This window comes from Egretta garzetta, unplaced genomic scaffold, assembly GCF_000687185.1.
Source record: "Egretta garzetta isolate BGI_Z169 unplaced genomic scaffold, ASM68718v1 scaffold120, whole genome shotgun sequence".
NCBI lineage: Eukaryota > Metazoa > Chordata > Aves > Pelecaniformes > Ardeidae > Egretta > Egretta garzetta.
The window spans coordinates 879,600-897,939 of record NW_009258270.1 but is presented as its reverse complement, the minus strand read 5'-3'; the positions used below and the strand labels follow the sequence as shown (position 1 = coordinate 897,939).

Genomic DNA, 18,340 nt, shown 5'->3' with positions numbered 1-18,340 from the left:
TTTCCTTCTGAGTTAAAAACTGACCTTGCTTTTTTTTTTTCTCCTCAGAAGCATTCCCACATCACACAAAACAAGATTTCAGCACTGTGAACTACAATCATAAATAAAGCATACAAAATGTTGTGCCCATGGAAGTTTGCATTCAAACCTCAAGCTGATAAGAACCAGTCCTCTGAAGAGAAGGATATCAATAACAACGTGGAGAAAAATAGGAAGGTCCATGGGTAAGATCTTAATCTTTTAGTGCTTTCATAGTTTCTCTTTCATTTGAAAAGGGAAGATACTAAGTGACGTGGGTTCTGGAGAAACCTGTAACGTGTTTCCAAAGCAATAATATTCACCAAAGAACAGTTGTCCCTGGGGTCACTGGGTGGTGTTGACTTGATAAGGTACATTAAAGCTTCCGTGTCTAAGTTACAGGATCACTGAGGAAAGAAATCATCTTGATTTCTCTTTCATAGTTCTCAATTTATTTGGTGTGTTATAATGGTTTCATGTAAGCTAGGACTTAGGAGGCCTGTGCATGCTATAAAAATTAGCAAAGTTATTATTAATGCTGTAATTAAGTTGGTAAAGTATTTCTGTGATGCAATTTATACAAGACACTATAAAATAAATTGCACATGCATATTCAATTTCACAGTTTTCAGGCTGTTACTTATTCCAGTTTTCTACTGCATACCATTTCTCTGCCCATTCCCTGCCCTTTCCTCTCATTCCTCAAAGCAGTTGATATACAAATGTGAAGATACATGAAGCTGACTAGTGGAAGCGGGTGATCACATCTGCTCTGCTAGCTAAAACACACCATTGCCCTCTCCAAACTAGGGGGTTCGTTTGGAGTTTGTGGTCTGGATGCCCCCTGGGTGTCTTTGAAACCTGGTATCCGAATTAAAAAGTCAAGTTCAGAAAGTAAGACTTAATGTGGAAAACAAAGGAAATTAATATTAAAGTATGGTGTTTGCTTAATGGGCTGGAGATGGGACTTAGCTGAAGTTTTCACACATTTTCCTGAAGATTTCAACCTCTTTAATGCCTCTGAGTATTTTCTGGCCAGATCATAACTGTACTTATGTCCTTTGTTTAGCTTACAGCAATGATACTCAGCCTTTACCATTCCAGGCCATATCTGTTGTTTTCCTTCTCACACAGTGATCTTGGAAGGGTGATTGTAGCTTTTCTATGGACTTCTAGTCCACTCCACCCCTCACATATTGACTCAGTTCATCTTTCAGAGACAGTTCTGAGCACCTCCCTACTGATGCTGCAGGTAAAACTAACAGAAACTAAGCATGTTGTGTTATACTGAATTGTCTTTCTCTTTTAAAGCTTAGGAGATGATGCTGCCAAATTATATGATCTGAGCAAGAAGCGGATGGAGATGCCACCTATCATAACTTCAGCAAAGGCCAGTGATGGGAGAGAGGTCTGTTTCTAGCATCGCTGTTTGATACTAAGAGTTCACGTGGGTTGTGCTTAGCGCTCAAAACTTCTCAGACTTCTCATGTGAGGACTAACTGTGGTTACGTGAGGTTAAGACTGCTGTGAGATCTTTAGATGAAAAGTCTTTTCTGAACAAAAAGGGGCTTTGGTAAGACTTAAGGAAAAGAGGTGACCCAGTGGGGTTGGAGTGCCCGATTCCTTTATGCAACTTTGAAAACCCAGCCTTTAGTAACAAACATGTCCTCTCTCTAGAATTGTCTGGGTCACTGTTTTCCTGAGAGTGTGACTATTATATTGAGGCCTTCTTGAAATTGAAAAGGTGTTTGCAGTGGCAGATATTGTTCGGTTATTATAAGAATACTTCTTTTTTTGCCCATTTCTTATCAAACTGTGGATTAGGTCCATAGTTTTGTACTCAAAGGAATAAACACACACGTCAGAGAAGATCACATTTATACCTAGTTTCTTGAATTGAATTTGTAGCATTTTAATGGTCAAATAACATCGAAAATGAAGGTTTAGGATATTTAATAGGTCTGAAGACAGTATGTATATGTATTTTTATCTTTTCTTTGTCCAGAACCCGCCCCAAAATGGTATCAAAGCTTCAAACCAAATATCAAGATGTCCAAGACATGTAAAAGTAAGAAACATGGAAAATGGATCCAGCTTCCTCGACACACTGCACCTGACAGCAAAGGAGGTAAGATATGGAAACCTGAACAGTGATTTTTCATAACTTTGAAAAGATACAGAGCGCAACTTTGGTTTTTGACATTTTATTGTTTCTCAGGTTATCAACTGCCGGACCAAGGCCTGCCAAGGGGCACTCATGACCCCAAAGGGCCTGGTGAGAGGTACTAGAGATGGGCCAGTTCCACCAGCAGAGCTTTTACCTCAGGCAATAGACTTTATCAAGCAGTACTACAATTCATTTAAAGAGTAAGCCAACTTCACCTTCATTTTTGGTATAGAAGTCCTCTACCTACCTCCTTGTCTGTGAGACTATAGGAATGTTGGGTTTCTTCACAGCTATCGGTAACTATCCTATGTAATGGCATAGCATGCATTCAAAAAATAGACTATTAGAAAAGGTAAATAAAACTATTACTGCACTCTATATGGTATATCGGCCAATCCTACGTCTTGGGAATACAGAAATTAAGTCTGTACAGTGCATTCCTCAGCCCCATCCCTTCTGAGTGTGTTATGTTATAGAACATTTATAATAAGCAGCTTGGTTGGGATTCTCTTACGGAATGATACCTTGTTTTCTCAACATTGGATGTTAATGGGATTAGCTCTTCTTCAAATCAGCCTTAGACATGAATAATGTAGATAACGCTTTTTGCTTGTGCTGTTGCAAGTATCTTTTCTCTGTGCTCTTTTGTTCTCTGTTTTAACTCTCAAGGCTTTAGCCAAAGATTGGAAGGCCAGTCTCTTGCTTCTCAACCTTACTCTGTGCTATCATCAACATAAGCTTACTGAGCATGCTGAGAGGGATGCTTTAGCTTCAGAAAAGAGGTTTGTGTTTTCGCAAAAATGGACATGGTGCAGAGCTATCTTGTTGCAGTAAAAGCTGGAACATCTGGTTGAGGTCCAAGAGTTTGCAGTGACAAAGTTTTCACATGACAGGCTTTCAAGTGACAATTCAATGTTTGCTCATCCCATTATAAAACATTATCAGACTTTCAAAGGGACTCAGCCACATAATGGCTACTTCTTTAGACACTTTGAACTCTTCTACAAAGCTTTCTTCCATCTAAATCTTTCTGAATGTCCCTGTCCTACACACCGGCTGTACTCAGTTGCCAGCATATTACATTTGCACATCTCTGTGTTTCTGCTCATGGCTATTTGATCACATTGATTTACACTATCTTACATGTTTGCCCTTGATCTTTCATCTTGCTGAAAATGTGAAAACTCTCAGACAGTGCAGGCTATTTTCATTCTGTCTGTCAGCCAACAAAACAATTTTTGTCTGTGCTGTGATAAATATTTCCTAATGTTTTGACTTCATTCTCTGTTATCAAACTAAAGAATTTTAGAGTTGGTTTCCCTGACAAGGGAATTGCTTAGAGCTTCCTTTTAGGAATGAAAATCCTACTTACTTTGCTCAGAAGAGATGTGTCCCTGTGAAAATAATAGAACTTTGAGAGGGCAGTCACTATAATCCTACTTTTGGGCTGAAGCTGGCCTGTTCCCTATTTCTCATTTGCTTGTGATTTGGCAGTTTTTTCCAAACTGATCTAGAAAATCCAACTTTAAACTGAAAACTTACACAGAAAAGCTCATGATCAATCCATGTATGTGATGGGTGGTGAAAGGATAGCTACTTACATTTGTGGTGTGTTAGTTTCTTCATAAGGCTAGCAATCTCCATCTGTTGCTCTCAGTATGGGCAGTTCCTAAATTCTGAAGCCAGGAAAAATTCTACTCAGCAGTCCTCAGTCAGAGTCAAATGTACTTAACTCATCCCTTTACCTAGAATACCCCCTGCTTTTTGGTAAAGATCTCGGACCCTAGACTGCTGCAACAGATAACAGCGGTGCTTTGGGGACAAAAGTGTGGTGCAGTAGAGGGGAGGTGGGGAGTAGATGGTGGTGACTTCTCACAGCCGAAGCACAGTGAAATTGCTGATTTCACGAGGTGATGGATGTTTTCATAGAGTATTTTACGTTGACCTGTTTCATATCCAGAGAGTGTAGATTTATAAAAGGGACGGGTTTCTCAGTGTTTATCCAAACTTGCCATATCTCAACCTACATAGATGCTAATCCCCTCCCTGGAAATCTACCTGCATCCTGGCAGGTAAAATCAGCGATATAAGTAGAAGTCTTCTCGTGCAAAAGGATGTTCAAAAGCTTTATGGCTTCAGCAATGCCTGTGCTCTTCTTCACCCACAACATAAGAAGAATGTCTGCAGTTTAAATCAGTTCTAAGTAATGAAATTCTGATTGTTTCTTTCCACGGCTGTTTCCTGCTCAAAAGGCCAAAAATAGAAGAACACCTGGACCGACTGGAAACAGTGGCGAAGGAGATAGAAACAACAGGAACCTACCATCTGACAAAGGATGAACTGATCTTTGCTGCCAAACAAGCCTGGAGGAACGCGCCTAGGTGCATTGGGAGAATCCAGTGGTCCAATCTGCAGGTAACCTCTGAGTCCATTATGGGCCAAAGTCTCATCTGCTGTAAATCAGAAGAATGTCCTTTACTTTGGTAAAATATGCCAGTTGCTTCAGCTGAGGACTGCTCCCTCCTCTACATATCAGAAGATTAACATTTTTTTTGTAGTTCTCTGCTTCATAGTTGAATAAAAACATGTGTAGGAGTGCTAGCAGAGGAACCAACTATGTCGTGGAACTGGGTGCGTGTCTTGGGCCTTGGAGGATTGTTAGGTGTAAAAATTATGCATATAAGAACAATAAAAATTAACCTTTCCTTGTGGAGCTACAATTAAATTGAGAAATACTGATTTTTTCATTTCAATTTTTTCCTCAATCTTCCCTTTCCTTAACTGCATAAGAAAAATAATGAGCTTATATTACTGTTTCAAAACCAGGTTTTTTTCTTTGTTTCTTTTGGAAACATATAGGTATTTGATGCACGTGATTGTAAAACAGCGAAGGAAATGTTTGAGCATATCTGTCGTCATGTTCAGTATGCCACAAACAATGGAAATATAAGGTAGGTCTCTTTAATTTTAATTTTAAACAACAAAAATCACATCCAGATCTGGATTCAAAACTCTAAATAAGACCTGAAATAGTCTATATAAATATTTTGACAACTTGTCTCTGCTCTTAATTCTCCTGGTGCTTTTATGTTCCTCCCGTGTACCATCAACCATTTTGAAATTTTGTAACTTTTATGGCTGATGTTGCAAAATCTTTTGTAATTCCTGGGGAAAAGAGATCATTTGAAGGTTCAGGGAGGTGGGTAGAGAAGACGAATGATTTTATTTCTACCGATGTTTATTTTAGAAATATAAAACAATCGCTGTTGGTAACAATTTATGTCTTAATAATTAGAATGCATTTGATGTGCTGCTGTGGTATAACGGGATTTGATTGTCTCTCTGGGCAGATCAGCCATCACTATCTTCCCCCAGAGGACTGATGGGAAACACGATTTCCGTGTTTGGAACAGCCAGCTCATCCGATACGCTGGATATCAAATGCCAGATGGGTCTATTGTAGGAGACCCTGCCAGTGTGGAGTTCACCCAGGTACAGTTCAAAATAGAGGATCATAACCGCTTTCCAACTTGTCTAACCCATCTGTCTTTTTGGGAGAGGAAAGTGTGGTGGTAAGGAGTGAATGGGATGTTCTGCCCCACAGGTTCTAGGTGCAGGCTGGAGTAATAATTTCTTACAATCCTGATATAAAAATACTCCCCTCCATCTCAGAACAGGGTGAGCTAATGCTGCCGTTAAGTCAGGGACACAATCAGTACTTGAACAACATGTCTCAACATTGTTTGGATGGGAAAGATACCTTTCTCACTTAGAATTTACCTCAGCAGGCTTTAGAGCATTAACGTTCTTTTGTCTTCAAATTGGGGGCAGGAGGGGGAACCTAAAAAACCCAAAAATGTACTTTCTTTCTTTACAGCTGTGCATTGACCTTGGGTGGAAGCCGAAATATGGCCGCTTTGATGTAGTTCCACTCATTCTCCAAGCAAACGGCCAAGACCCAGAAATATTTGAATACCCTCCAGAAATTGTCCTCGAAGTACCAATGGAGCATCCAAAGTAAGCATGCAAGATTTAGATAATTGCATTTTTGCCTCTGCCTCACCTTGGCAGGTTATTAGTCTCCGCCTGCAGCAGTCATTTTATGAGTTCTTTGTTAGGATGAAATTATGGTAAATTGTCCTGAAAGATAAAAAGCCTGTTACAACAATGAAATGAGATTTAAATTAAGGAAGCCAATAGCAATTTTGTTGGAAATCTTTTTTCCCCAGTCTGCATTTCAGTCCTATTCAGAATTTAAAAAATCATCGTTTCTTATGCCAGTGTAATACACATGTAAAATATGGCTGCACTCGTAACAAAGTGTTTATTGCCTTTCTCTCTTTATTTTTTTTCTTCATCTTTGCTTTGAGAGTGGCCTGCAGATTGCAGAACTCTGTAATACTGTTCTGCAATTTCTTTAGCTGGCAATTCCCAGTTACCACATTGTAAATGAAAACTGCTATGAGCTTTTGCAGGCTGTGCTTCATGGGTCCTTCCTCCTAGAGATAGTACTCTTTCTCTTCCTGGACTTTTCTGGTTATGACCTAAAGGAGGAGAAGGCACATAAAATAATAAAACAAAATGCTTGTTTAACAGGTATGAATGGTTTAAGGAGCTGGATCTGAAGTGGTATGCGCTGCCTGCTGTTGCCAACATGCTTCTTGAGGTGGGAGGCCTGGAATTTACTGGGTGTCCTTTCAATGGCTGGTACATGGGGTCAGAGATAGGAGTGCGAGACTTCTGTGATGTACAGCGATACAACATCCTGAAGGTAATTTTCTGGAGTAGAAGTGTGTTGATCTGCGAAGGGAATGAACTTGGTGGGAGGAGCATTTTTGAAAAAGAGCCGCTATAGTCTTTGCTGGGATGGGTGTTGTATTTACATTGCACTAACGCTTCAGTGTTAATCTGACACAATATCCTGACTGTTGTGGGACATCTTGAATTTCTGCCAAGATCATGACTGCCAGATTATATGACCGTTTTTACAGTGTTCTGACAGTATCTGTTCCAAATACCTGGCTGGAATGGCGAAACTGCAGCCGTAAAAAAATACAGAAAATGCTGTCCAAAGAGAATTCTTCCCCAGTTTTACCCTGAGTCCTGCTCATTCAGGACTTTTGGTCCCTGACTGTACATTTCGCAGAGGTATATTTATGTCAGTTCCAGTCTGCTGTCACAAGGCAGTGGAGTCCTGGTTGTTAGCTGCAGGTCTTGGGCACCTCACCAGTACGAATTAGTAATGATGACTTAAAACCAGATATGGCCACTGTTTAAACCATTTAGTCCAGGACAGAACCACTCCCCACTTCACCAAACTGGAATAGCCTCAAGAACGAGAACTCCATAATTCAAATTTACCTCTAATCTCAAGTGTTTCTGCTGCCATCACTTTCCCCAGCATAAGATTGGCTCTTCCCCTTCCACAATACTTTTTCCTGCATATTAATGTGATGAGGTGGAGAAGTCATGAGGTTGAAGTCCCATGTGGTAAATTTGCTTTTCCCTGTTCTCTCTTTTTTTCACATGTAGGAGGTAGGAAGAAGAATGGGGCTGGAAACAAACAAACTTTCATCGTTGTGGAAAGACCGAGCTGTTGTAGAGATAAATGTGGCTGTGCTTTACAGCTTCCAAGTAAGTCAACAAGAGTGGTAGCTGGAGAGACACTGAATATTGCATGTCCCTTTCTCCTTTCACTTATAACAGCTTTATACAAATACAGCACCAGTGGACCAATGCTCAGTGGAGGTTGTCAATATAATTCCAGTAGAGTTATTCTTGGTTTACACCTGGGAAAGAAGGGGAATCCATATTTCCTGTTGTTGCCAGAAAAAAGTCTCAGGTGAAGGCAGAAGGGAGAGAAAAAGAAAAGGAAGTGAAGGCCAAGATCATTCATCTTTTTAACATATATGTCTTAAGTGTCAAAATGTCTGTAAAGCCATTGGATTAATATCTTTTGTTTACATTTACAGTTCATTTAACATATCATAACAATATGAAAGATGGGTAAAGATGAATTCAGGGCTTTTCAGCATGTGCTCCCGTGCTGGAGAGGTAGAATGCTGATGTTAAAAAAAAAAAAAAAAAAAAAAAAAAAAAAGTCCATCTCAAAGTATCTATATAATAGTTGCTGATAGTAAATATTTCCCAGCACTGTATAAACGCCTTGAAATAATAACCAAAGCAAAAAAATTACTTTAACTGTATCAGAATGGGCTTTTTAATGTATGTCTTTCTTTTTGCAATTATTCTAGAAACAAAATGTGACTATCATGGATCACCACTCAGCTGCCGAGTCCTTCATGAAATACATGCAGAATGAGTACCGTGTGCGAGGAGGCTGCCCGGCTGACTGGGTGTGGATTGTACCTCCCATATCAGGGAGCATAACCCCCGTGTTCCACCAGGAGATGTTGAACTATGTCCTCACTCCCTTCTATTACTACCAGGTACACATTATACAAAAAAATGTGATTCTAGTAGACAGCTGCAACAGTGCAGATGATAATATGGGACCTGAAGATGTCTGAATGAAAAGCCACAGTTAATGAAAGTTCACTAGAGAAATTCTTAAATAGCAGGCAGTATCTATTATACTGTGGAAGGTTGTGGTAGTTCTGTTGAATTCACAAGCTGCAAGTACGATGCAATTTAATGCTACAGAGACTGATTCCGTATTTGTACACAGTGGATTATATGTACAGATTCTCTTCATTTTGGCCCTTTGAAAGATGTACAAATTGTATATTTATTATTTTACATTTCTTACCTGAAGCTTAATTTTTTTTTTTAAAGGTAGATGCATGGAAAACACATGTCTGGCATGATGAGAGCCGGAGGCCAAAGAAAAACGAATTAAAATTTAGCATCTTGGCAAAGTAAGTTGTTCAAATAAGAGTCTTAATGCTTTTGTCCAACTATTTTATTCTTGTGATGATTCTGTTCCATAATTTTCTTTAATAATTATTACAGTAGGGACCACTTGAATTGTTTGAATCATAGACTTACCCTTCCACAGTTAGGTAATACTCATATACAAGATTCTTATTCAGGGCTATCTATAGTGTATTGCCTCTGAACAATTTTCTAAGGAAAAGCCATGCTCAAGATCAGTCTTTCCCAGCATGATGTGAATCAGTCTGAATTACTGTGTAGCTATATGAAAAATTATATGTGATTTTTTTTTAATTTTTTTTTTCCCCAGGGCTGTACTCTTTGCATCTTCACTCATGCGACAAACAATGGCAGCCAGGTCCAAGGTCACTGTAATCTATGCAACAGAGACTGGGAAATCTGAAACACTAGCCAACAATCTGTGCAGCTTGTTCAACTGTGCCTTCAACACTAAGGTAGGAAAGTATAAATCGTCCATGCTAAATGGAGAAAGAAGTTTAGCTAGTTTTATCAGCTTCTGCAAGCTTTTTCATTCTCTAAACCTATGTTTTGAATGTCCAGTAAATATTATAAGTTGGACTTGAACTTTGATTTTGTATTCATTTAGCATAATGCGTTGTAAATTTGGTCAACAGTCATCTGACAATCACAGAGATATCTAATGCTAGTTCTTATGTCTAATAGCAATTCCTCATGAGCTTTATATCTTCCAGATTCTATGCATGGACGAATACAACATCTGTGACCTGGAAAAAGAAACACTTCTTTTAGTAGTTACTAGCACTTTCGGAAATGGAGATTCTCCAAATAACGGAAAGGTAATACTCACCTCAGAAGTATATATGAGGCTCAACGCAAAGATTGAGACCAAAGACAACCCTTTCATTTGTCCCATGCACTAGAGGATGATATGGGTCGGGGTCTCACTTCTGTTTTAAATCAGAGTATTTTTCTAACCTTAAGTATTTTATGACTTTTTATACAGACCTTGAAGAACTCCTTGCTCACCCTGAAATTGCTGAGAAAAAAAATTAGGTAAAAATACTTTGTTATTTGGTTTGCGTGTGACTGAGTCCTTTTGCATTTCATTTAGCGTAACATAATGATCTTATTTTTATCTCCTTCTGCAGATATGCTGTGTTTGGATTGGGGTCCAGCATGTATCCAGAGTTCTGTGCCTTTGCTCATGCCATTGACCAAAAACTGGCCCAACTCGGGGCTTCTCAGCTCACTCCAGTAGGTGAAGGAGATGAACTCAATGGGCAAGAAGAAGCCTTTCGCGCATGGGCAGTCAGTGCGTTCAAGGTGACTATATAAATAGCTTATATTTTCTTCCTTCATTTATTCGTTTTATTTCAGTGTTCATTAGCATCCCATAAAAATGGGGGGAAATGAAGGAAAATAAATATCTGGATTTATATCTGAATTTCGAACTCCCCTCTTCTACTACTTGCCTAAGTTGAAGAGGCAACTGGGCCCCTTTTCTATTATTTTTTTAATATTCACATAAAGTTCTATGAAACCTTTAGGATAGTGGGATGCTCAGTATGAACAAGGGTGTTCAGACATCAGAATTTTTTGAAGTAGATTGTTTTTTAGCTCTACTGGTGTAGAAGTGGAACGTTACTGAACCCCTCTAATGTCACCAAACTCGAGTCAATAAACAATAGCAATCTGTGGAACTGATATGTCCCCATTAGGATTATGACAATGCTAAGAATATTTTTTTCTACCATGACAAGCTTTTATTTTTTTCTTTTTTCTAGACTGCCTGTGACATTTTTAACATCCGCGGGAAAAACAGTATTCAGTTGCCTGAGATATATACCTCTGATGAAAACTGGGATCCAAAGAATTACAGGATAGTGCATGACTCTCAAACCATGGATTTGGCTAAAGGTATCGCATCCCACCTTCCAGTTCCTCTGTTCATTTTGCTTCAGATAGGTCTGAACTGTAAAGGTTTTCCAGAAGTGATATTGGTCCTGCTAGATGATAGAGTTCATATAAAAAAGTACAGTGGTCAGAGAGAAAAAAAGGCACTGGTTTACATCGCATAAATCATGATCTTTTCCAGTGCAGTAACATCAGAACATGAGAACCTAGCCCACGTTTTGACAGCCCCAGAAGAACAGAGGCCGAGATGAAATTTCATTTCCCATTTAGTCAGGGAAAATGCAGGCATATAGGACACATAACTGACAAAAAGTGTATCGCATTCTAGGACGAGCACAGTTCAGTTCTTTTCTGCCTATTATTTGAAGACATTTTAAACAAACCTAATCACAGAATTGCCACGAGTCATCTCCCCTTTTCTCAACAGCACTTGCAAACGTTCATGCCAAGGATATCATTCCCATGAAGCTGAAATTCAGACAGAATCTTCAAAGTTTAAAATCCAGGTATGGTACCTTATTCTTTTGAATATTGCAAATATTTTACTAAATTCTTAAACATCTGAAATGCCTTGTTATAAACATCATCTTCCCACATTTATTAAGAAATATATGTAAATTTTGTACCATTGTTAGTAGAAGTAAATCGTTTTCCCAAGGCCACAAGAATGCATACCGTCTCGGCTCTGATCTTTGATACCTGCTGAATGCGGGAGGTCAGGTGTACGGTCCCTCTCCCTTGTTTGCTATGTTACATGTTCCCATTGCCCCTTAGAAAAAAAAAAAAAAAAAAGGAAAAAAAGGAAAAGGTATAGTGGAAGAAGCTGCTGCATTCAGTGGTACTGCAAAGCAGGCTGAGACAAAACAATACACAAAGAAATACAAACGGATAATCAGTGCTAACATCTGTCTTAGAAATAGCATCCATGAATGGCTCTTCAACATCCTCTGGTAGGTTTCTCATCGCTGTTCTAAATACAGTCGTCTTACGGGAAGTCCTCTGAGCTGGTTTACGATGTGATCTATTCAGTCTTCAGTAGAGCTGTGCTGCCTTTCACTGACTGATTGCAGGCACATCTGTTCTATACTGGACAGATCAGGCAGCACTTCAGCATCTTACTTGTTTTGATACAAGTATTTCACATATCTGGCTATTATTTGTTTAAGTCCCCATGAAGTACTAAGCTGATAATTTGGTAATGAACACAAGTAAGCCCTTGCCAACTGTCACTTCAGATTTATTCCTTTTCTGCACAATTCAAGGGAAATCCTGTCGACGTAACCAAGATCTGACTGATCTCTCTTCTTCTATATCTAGTCGTGTTACCATTCTAGTTAAGCTTTCCTGTGAGACTAATCAGGAAGTGCACTACCTGCCCGGAGAACATATTGGGATTTTCCCAGGCAACCAGCCAGAATTAGTCCATGGCCTCATTGCACATGTCAAGGATGCCCCTCCAGCTGATCAGACTATCAGACTTGAAACCTGCACTGGTGGTAAGTTGGTTCTCTTTAGAGAAAATAACAGAGGTGTTTGACAGATTTCTCTAAAATTCCTGAGAATTTTTATAGACTGAATTTGATTCTATCATCCTTTTCTTAAGTTTCAGTAGGATTTTGTCCATGCTTTTATCTATAATGACAATTCTCGATTCTGATTTTGCATACTCTGGCAGTCCATGCTAACTTCACCAGTGTTCGCAGAGCCATCCCAGGTTGACACTGTTTGTAATTCGGTTGCTAAATTGGCCATGGGCTGCAATTAAATTAATCAACAGAGTTTACTTATTGTTGCTACATATCAGAGTCCTAAAATAGATTTACATGTCATCATCATCTTTTCCATCTTAGTAGGAACAATCTGCTAAACCATAGGATTCTGAGAGAGATAGATTATTTCCTCAAATGAAAGACTTCTCATTTTGAAGTGGTGTGTTGTTATCATGCAATTCCCTGCATCAGATCCTCCCCTTACCAAAAGTTTGAACCCTCACATTAACCTCTTTGTGGATGGGCCCCGTGGTCTAGACCAGCTGCAACCTCGTCTGAAGTCGTATTTTGAAGGACACTGAGTTTTACAAAGCTCTACAGCTGTCAAATGCTGTGGGAATTGCCAAGTGTTCTTTTATTTCCCTCATTTCCAGGTGGCTACTGGACAAGTGACAAAAGGATTCCAGCCTGCACACTCCCTGAGGCTTTGACATACTTGCTTGATATCACTACTCCACCCTCCCAACAACTGCTAAAAAAACTCTCCCAGCTGGTAACAGCGGAAGGAGACAAACAGAGACTGGAAGTTTTATGTCAGGTAGGCATTAGGGCTAGATTTATGTTAGAAGTGCTGTATACTGGCCTGTCTGATGCCCTATTGCTGTGTAGCAGAAGCTTAAGAAATTTTTGTAGTGACGGTGCTTGATTTTTATCCCTCTGTTACATGTTCTGTGTGCTTGTCAAACCGTAGCGGGTGTTCTGTTCTTCTGTTTTCAAAATTAAACACTCTCTTAGGAGACCCCAGTATTTGTCTAGGCAAAGTTTTGAGAATTCTCGGTTGATTTGCCCACATATTTAATTGAATGTAAAGCAGGAATCTTATTTTTTTTAAGTGACCCTTCAAATATCCCTGCTCTCCTGAGCTCAGCATGACCTGGTAACGTTGTACTGGTGGTCTTTGGCTTTTAGAGCACGGAAGAATACAATAAATGGAAGTTTTACAACAGCCCGAACATCCTGGAGGTCCTGGAGGAGTTTCCTTCTGCTGATGTCTCAACAGCTTTCTTACTGACTCAGCTGCCATTGCTGAAACCCAGGTACTATTCTGTCAGCTCCTCCTGTGACATGACACCCAGAGAGATCCACCTGACAGTTGCAGTTGTAAACTACAGGACAAGAGGTAAAGAATTGTTGTTTTAATTTCTCTCTTAATTAAATGATATTTAGGCTGCATTCTGGTTCAGAAAAAAAAAGGTGTCTGCCATACGGCATGAAGCACATCTGTAACAAATAGTTTGTGTTGTGATACATGCAGAATAGCAGACTGCAGTGCATGCACGGATGTTCATACTGTGTGCTAAAATCCTGCATCATCAACCTTGTTTTATAAATCATTACTAGATGTGCACTTACTTAAAAAACATAATTTTAAGTATAAACTGTGCTCTTTTAAAAAACTGGGAGCTTTTGAATACTGACAGAGGTTTTTTTCCTTTGCTCTGATTAGATGGACAAGGGCCTTTGCACCATGGAGTTTGCAGCACATGGCTGAATACCATAGCTCTCAATGAAATAGTCCCATGCTTTATACGCAGGTGAGTGTATGGCAGAGAAAGAAGAAAAAAAGAAAAAAAACCAACCGACAAAGCAAACCGAACAGCAGTTTTAGTTCAGCTTCTTCAGTGTTTTTTTTCATTGTTGGCATATGATTTTCAAGTGACTGGTGAGTGCAGGTTGGAATATTTGAGTTTGAGAAGAGAGGGAGCGCTCTGTCTTCCAGAGATGAGACCCTTTACCATGTCTTATGTTGAATAAAATCATAAATGATTAGAAAATTCTGAAAGAATTCCATTCATGTGACACCATCCCTTCGTCAGCATGCCCACTACAGAGCGAGTACAGCTAAGGAAACGAGAAGCAACTGTCACCAAGTTAAGCCCCAGTACTGTTTTCAGATTGGTAACTCAGGCTGTGCTGTTCAAAATCATTCAGGAAACGGACACTGAGAAGTCAGTCATAAACTAATTACCTAATAAACATATTTTTGCATTTTAGTGCTAACGGGTTCCAGCTCCCAGAGGAGCCAACCAAGCCATGCATTCTGATCGGCCCAGGAACGGGAATTGCTCCCTTCAGAAGTTTCTGGCAGCAGCGTCTGTATGACTTGGAAAAGAAAGGTACTTATGGGGATTGCCACAAGGGGGAGGCCGTAACTCACCCAGCAGCAGAAGACATCCCTGGTTCTCCATACAAAATCTCTACAGATGGAGACGCCCGGAAGCATTAGCCAAGTAAACCCCATAGAGATTTGTCATCCCAAGACTGATTGAACACCCCATGTGAGACCGTTCTGGTGCTCTTGAGGCATTTGGTCGCTCGGAGGGAGCAGCCTGTGTGTCCCTGTAAATGCTGTATGCTCAGTGACTGCCCCGGGTGCTCACACAGGGGCTGCAATAGGGAGGGGAAGCGCCTTGGCCTGCCTTGTGTCAGCCCATTTGAGGAACCTGCTCCAAGAGGTGATGCCACATAGTTCCTAGGGACTTGGGCAGGTTCAGTCCTACTGCAAGACCCTAAAATCACCAGCTGTCACACACAGACACACATTAGTGAGGAAGACTACTGAGAAAGTAGCTGTACAGACAGCTGTACACAGCTAGTCACTGTGACAATGGGGCCCTCTGTGGGAATAGTCCTAGGAGATAACAGGCTTTACCAGAAAAGACAAAAAACTGTCCCAATGTTGGTTTCAGGGATCAAAGGTGGTGACATGACATTATTGTTTGGCTGCCGGCAGCCAGACATGGATCACATCTACAGAGAAGAAACTGAGGAGATGAAGAGGAAGGGAGTCCTGAAAGAGGTGTATACAGCTTACTCCAGACAACCTGGCCAAGCTAAAGTAAGGCTGTTTCTTTTGTTCTTTAAGGGTTGGCTCCTTTCAGAATGGTCCCTCAAGTTAAGATTTGGGCTCTGGTTAACAATATTCATTAAAAAAATGATAGCATTTTGCTTCAGTGTATTGTGAACAAGTGACAAAAGGCCCCGCTCCTTCAAAATAAAGGTGAATTCAGTACAAGCAAGCTCTGTAAATATAAACCCCTCACTGCCATGTGGAGAGGCCTAATAGACATATAATCAAAACTTTAAGTGCAAACCAGCCTTTGAAACTAGAAGCTAGAACATTTTCAGAAACCTTAAATTTTGGAGGATTTGATTAACCCATGAATTAGAAGTGAGTTGCCTCTGGCCATTTGTCACTATTTCAATGACACAGTGACCCTGGAAATTAATTTTGCTTACATGAATTCTTGAGAAAACAGCAGCACTTAAGCTATCTTCTTTTTAGCTACGCTACTGGCAAGCTGGGAGACTTTGGCAGTTGTAACTGGCTCTAAAACAGAAGAGTCTAAGTCTGCTCGAGTTTAATCAGGAGACAGGTCCAGCCTCCAAATCTGGGGCTTGTGAAGACAGCATGAAAACATTTTTCTTCTCCTTTGCTGTGGTGCAACACACAGCTGGAATAGGCAGGGCTTTTAGACCCTACATAGACCCACATTGAATTTAGAAAAGCCAATAGCCAAAGGAGCATTTAAGAAACCTTGTCTAATGATCCTTTTTCTGTTTCTAAGGTCTACGTTCAAGACATTCTTCAAAGCAAGTTGGACACCAAAGTGTGCAACCTCTTGCATAAGGAGGAAGGCCATCTGTATGTCTGTGGAGACGTCCGCATGGCCAGGGACGTGGCTCAGACTTTGAAAGGGATGCTTGCAAAAAAGCTGAACCTCAATGAGCAGCAGGCAGAGGAGTATTTCTTCCAGCTGAAGGTACGCTGTGCTATGCAAGGCATTCTTTCCAGTCAGACAGTGCTCCAGGATGGGTTACAGTTACAGGAGTCTTCAAAGTCACGCTCAGGATCTTGTGGGCTGCTCTGAGCTTCTCTTCAGCAGAATGCACAGGGGGAAAAGCTCTAAGTGATCAGCTTAGTGCACCCACCATGATTAAAACACGTAGTTGCTGCTTGGTTAGGGTGTAAGAGTGACACATCATGTTCTTCTCTTACATCTACCGATTTTCCCAGTGTCTCCCTTTGGGACCTGGGCGCTGGCTTTGCGGTGTGTCTGCAGTGTGCAGTGTTTGAGACTTTGTTGTACCGGTGGAGGAAAGTGAGTTTAAGAAATTAGTGGGGCCATCACTGAAAGTACAGTGCCTAGGCCTGCTGGCTTTTCAGGACCCTTTTTTTATCAGAGCTTGTCCCGGAGCACGCGTGTCTGGGATTCAGACAGGTTCCTTTTATTGGCAGTATCGAAAGCCCACTATCACAGAACCAGGCATACAAATGCCAAAGACCTTGTAGTTCCTTAACTGTCACGTAAGGAGGAGCTAGCAGTATTTAACTCCTCTCTTGGGTTTCCTTTATTTTTTTTACAGAGCCAAAAGCGATACCATGAAGATATATTTGGGGCTGTATTCCCATATGAAGCCAAAAGAGGTGTAAGAGCTTTGCAACCCACCAGTCCAAGAACGAATCAACTGATGTTTTAGACAATACTTGCACTTTCGTTGTTATTTTCAAAAAACAAGGGGTCAAATCCTCTTTCTTATACATGTTAAATCATACACGTGTATATGATTGTAGGATTTGACTTTTAAACCTCAGCCTTAATTAAGAAAAATATTTAACTTCTGTTGCTATTTATTCTGAGACTTCTTTTAATAGATTATCTTAATAGTGAAGATGCAAATTATTTTTTTAATACTGTCTATGCTAGTATAAATGCTATTTTTTTGTAAATACAATGAATTTAGAGTTTTTTACTATGTCAGCTAGAACTGAAATCTTGTGTTGAAATGTGCTGTTTCTCTTTGAATTAATTTATATCAGGTTGTTTTACTGTGCATATTATCTTCACTTTAAAGCAAGTAAATGGATGGGGCTGTGTCACTTGGAAATGTGACGCGCCTTGTTGGATCTGAAGCAATATTTGCAAATGAGATAATAATATAACGGTGTGTAAGTGGAAATACCTGCTGCGTACACGTCAGATGTCTGTACGTGAGGAGGTGGTCGTTTGGGGTTCGGCGTTGTGTGATTCAGGTACTTGAGCACGAATGGTTGTTGTTACAGAGCCTGTGGCAGTGAGGTTCAGAAAATTCAAAAGCACTTTGTACGTTTGAGTTCTGTGCTCTGATTTACTTGATTTGTTTGTAATAAAAGATGCCTTTATGTTGAGACAAACAAGTTGGTGTGGATTAAATGTTCCTCTTTTTGCTGTTGGCTTCAGCCTGAAAAAGCAGGGGTAGGAGTAAGTTGGGTTCCAGTGAAGTGGGTTTGGGCTCCAAGCAACACCCCTTCCATAAGCAAAGAGCCCGTCTCCAGGTGCTACGCAGGCTGCCTGAGATGAGTGATGCCTGTTTGTTACTGCCAGGAAAGTGCGAATGTGCGCCGTAGACCGTGAGATTGGCCTCAAACTGCAAGAATATAAAATAGCAATGACAGCAATCTGGTTTGCCCTGTTTATATTTTGACTTTGGCTCTTTCTATGCCTTGCAGTTATGTCAGAGCTTTTTGTTCGTTCTCTAAAGTTACCAGGGCTGTATGATCATATTAAAAAAGTTTAAGGTGAGATTTTCCTGTCATCCCTTGTTTCCAGGAGCT

At 40.2% G+C, this 18,340-nt stretch overlaps 1 protein-coding gene across 1 annotated transcript; it reads left to right on the top strand.

Moving 5' to 3' along the window:
* The first annotated feature begins 52 nt into the window (after nucleotides 1–52).
* NOS2 (nitric oxide synthase 2) lies at nucleotides 53–17,895 on the top strand. The gene is made up of 26 exons (XM_009633973.2): nucleotides 53–224; nucleotides 1,330–1,426; nucleotides 2,024–2,146; nucleotides 2,237–2,385; nucleotides 4,438–4,600; nucleotides 5,045–5,136; nucleotides 5,536–5,677; nucleotides 6,063–6,202; nucleotides 6,782–6,956; nucleotides 7,718–7,819; nucleotides 8,440–8,634; nucleotides 8,981–9,063; nucleotides 9,390–9,534; nucleotides 9,793–9,897; nucleotides 10,065–10,114; nucleotides 10,210–10,384; nucleotides 10,846–10,978; nucleotides 11,403–11,481; nucleotides 12,293–12,471; nucleotides 13,119–13,282; nucleotides 13,654–13,864; nucleotides 14,192–14,279; nucleotides 14,740–14,861; nucleotides 15,435–15,583; nucleotides 16,314–16,508; nucleotides 17,113–17,895. The coding sequence occupies exons 1-26, from the start codon at nucleotides 118–120 to the stop codon at nucleotides 17,224–17,226; spliced, it is 3,477 nt and encodes a 1,158-aa protein (XP_009632268.1). The 5' UTR covers nucleotides 53–117; the 3' UTR covers nucleotides 17,227–17,895.
* The last annotated feature ends 445 nt before the right edge of the window (nucleotides 17,896–18,340 follow it).

Bases quoted from the DNA above. Each gene is read 5' to 3' on its own strand.
- NOS2 (XM_009633973.2), top strand. From the start codon at position 118: ATGTTGTGCCCATGGAAGTTTGCATTCAAACCTCAAGCTGATAAGAAC. The intron at 5,678-6,062 runs GTACAGTTCAAA...CTTTCTTTACAG, and splicing joins CCAGTGTGGAGTTCACCCAG to CTGTGCATTGACCTTGGGTG. The intron at 14,862-15,434 runs GTACTTATGGGG...TGTTGGTTTCAG, and splicing joins GTATGACTTGGAAAAGAAAG to GGATCAAAGGTGGTGACATG.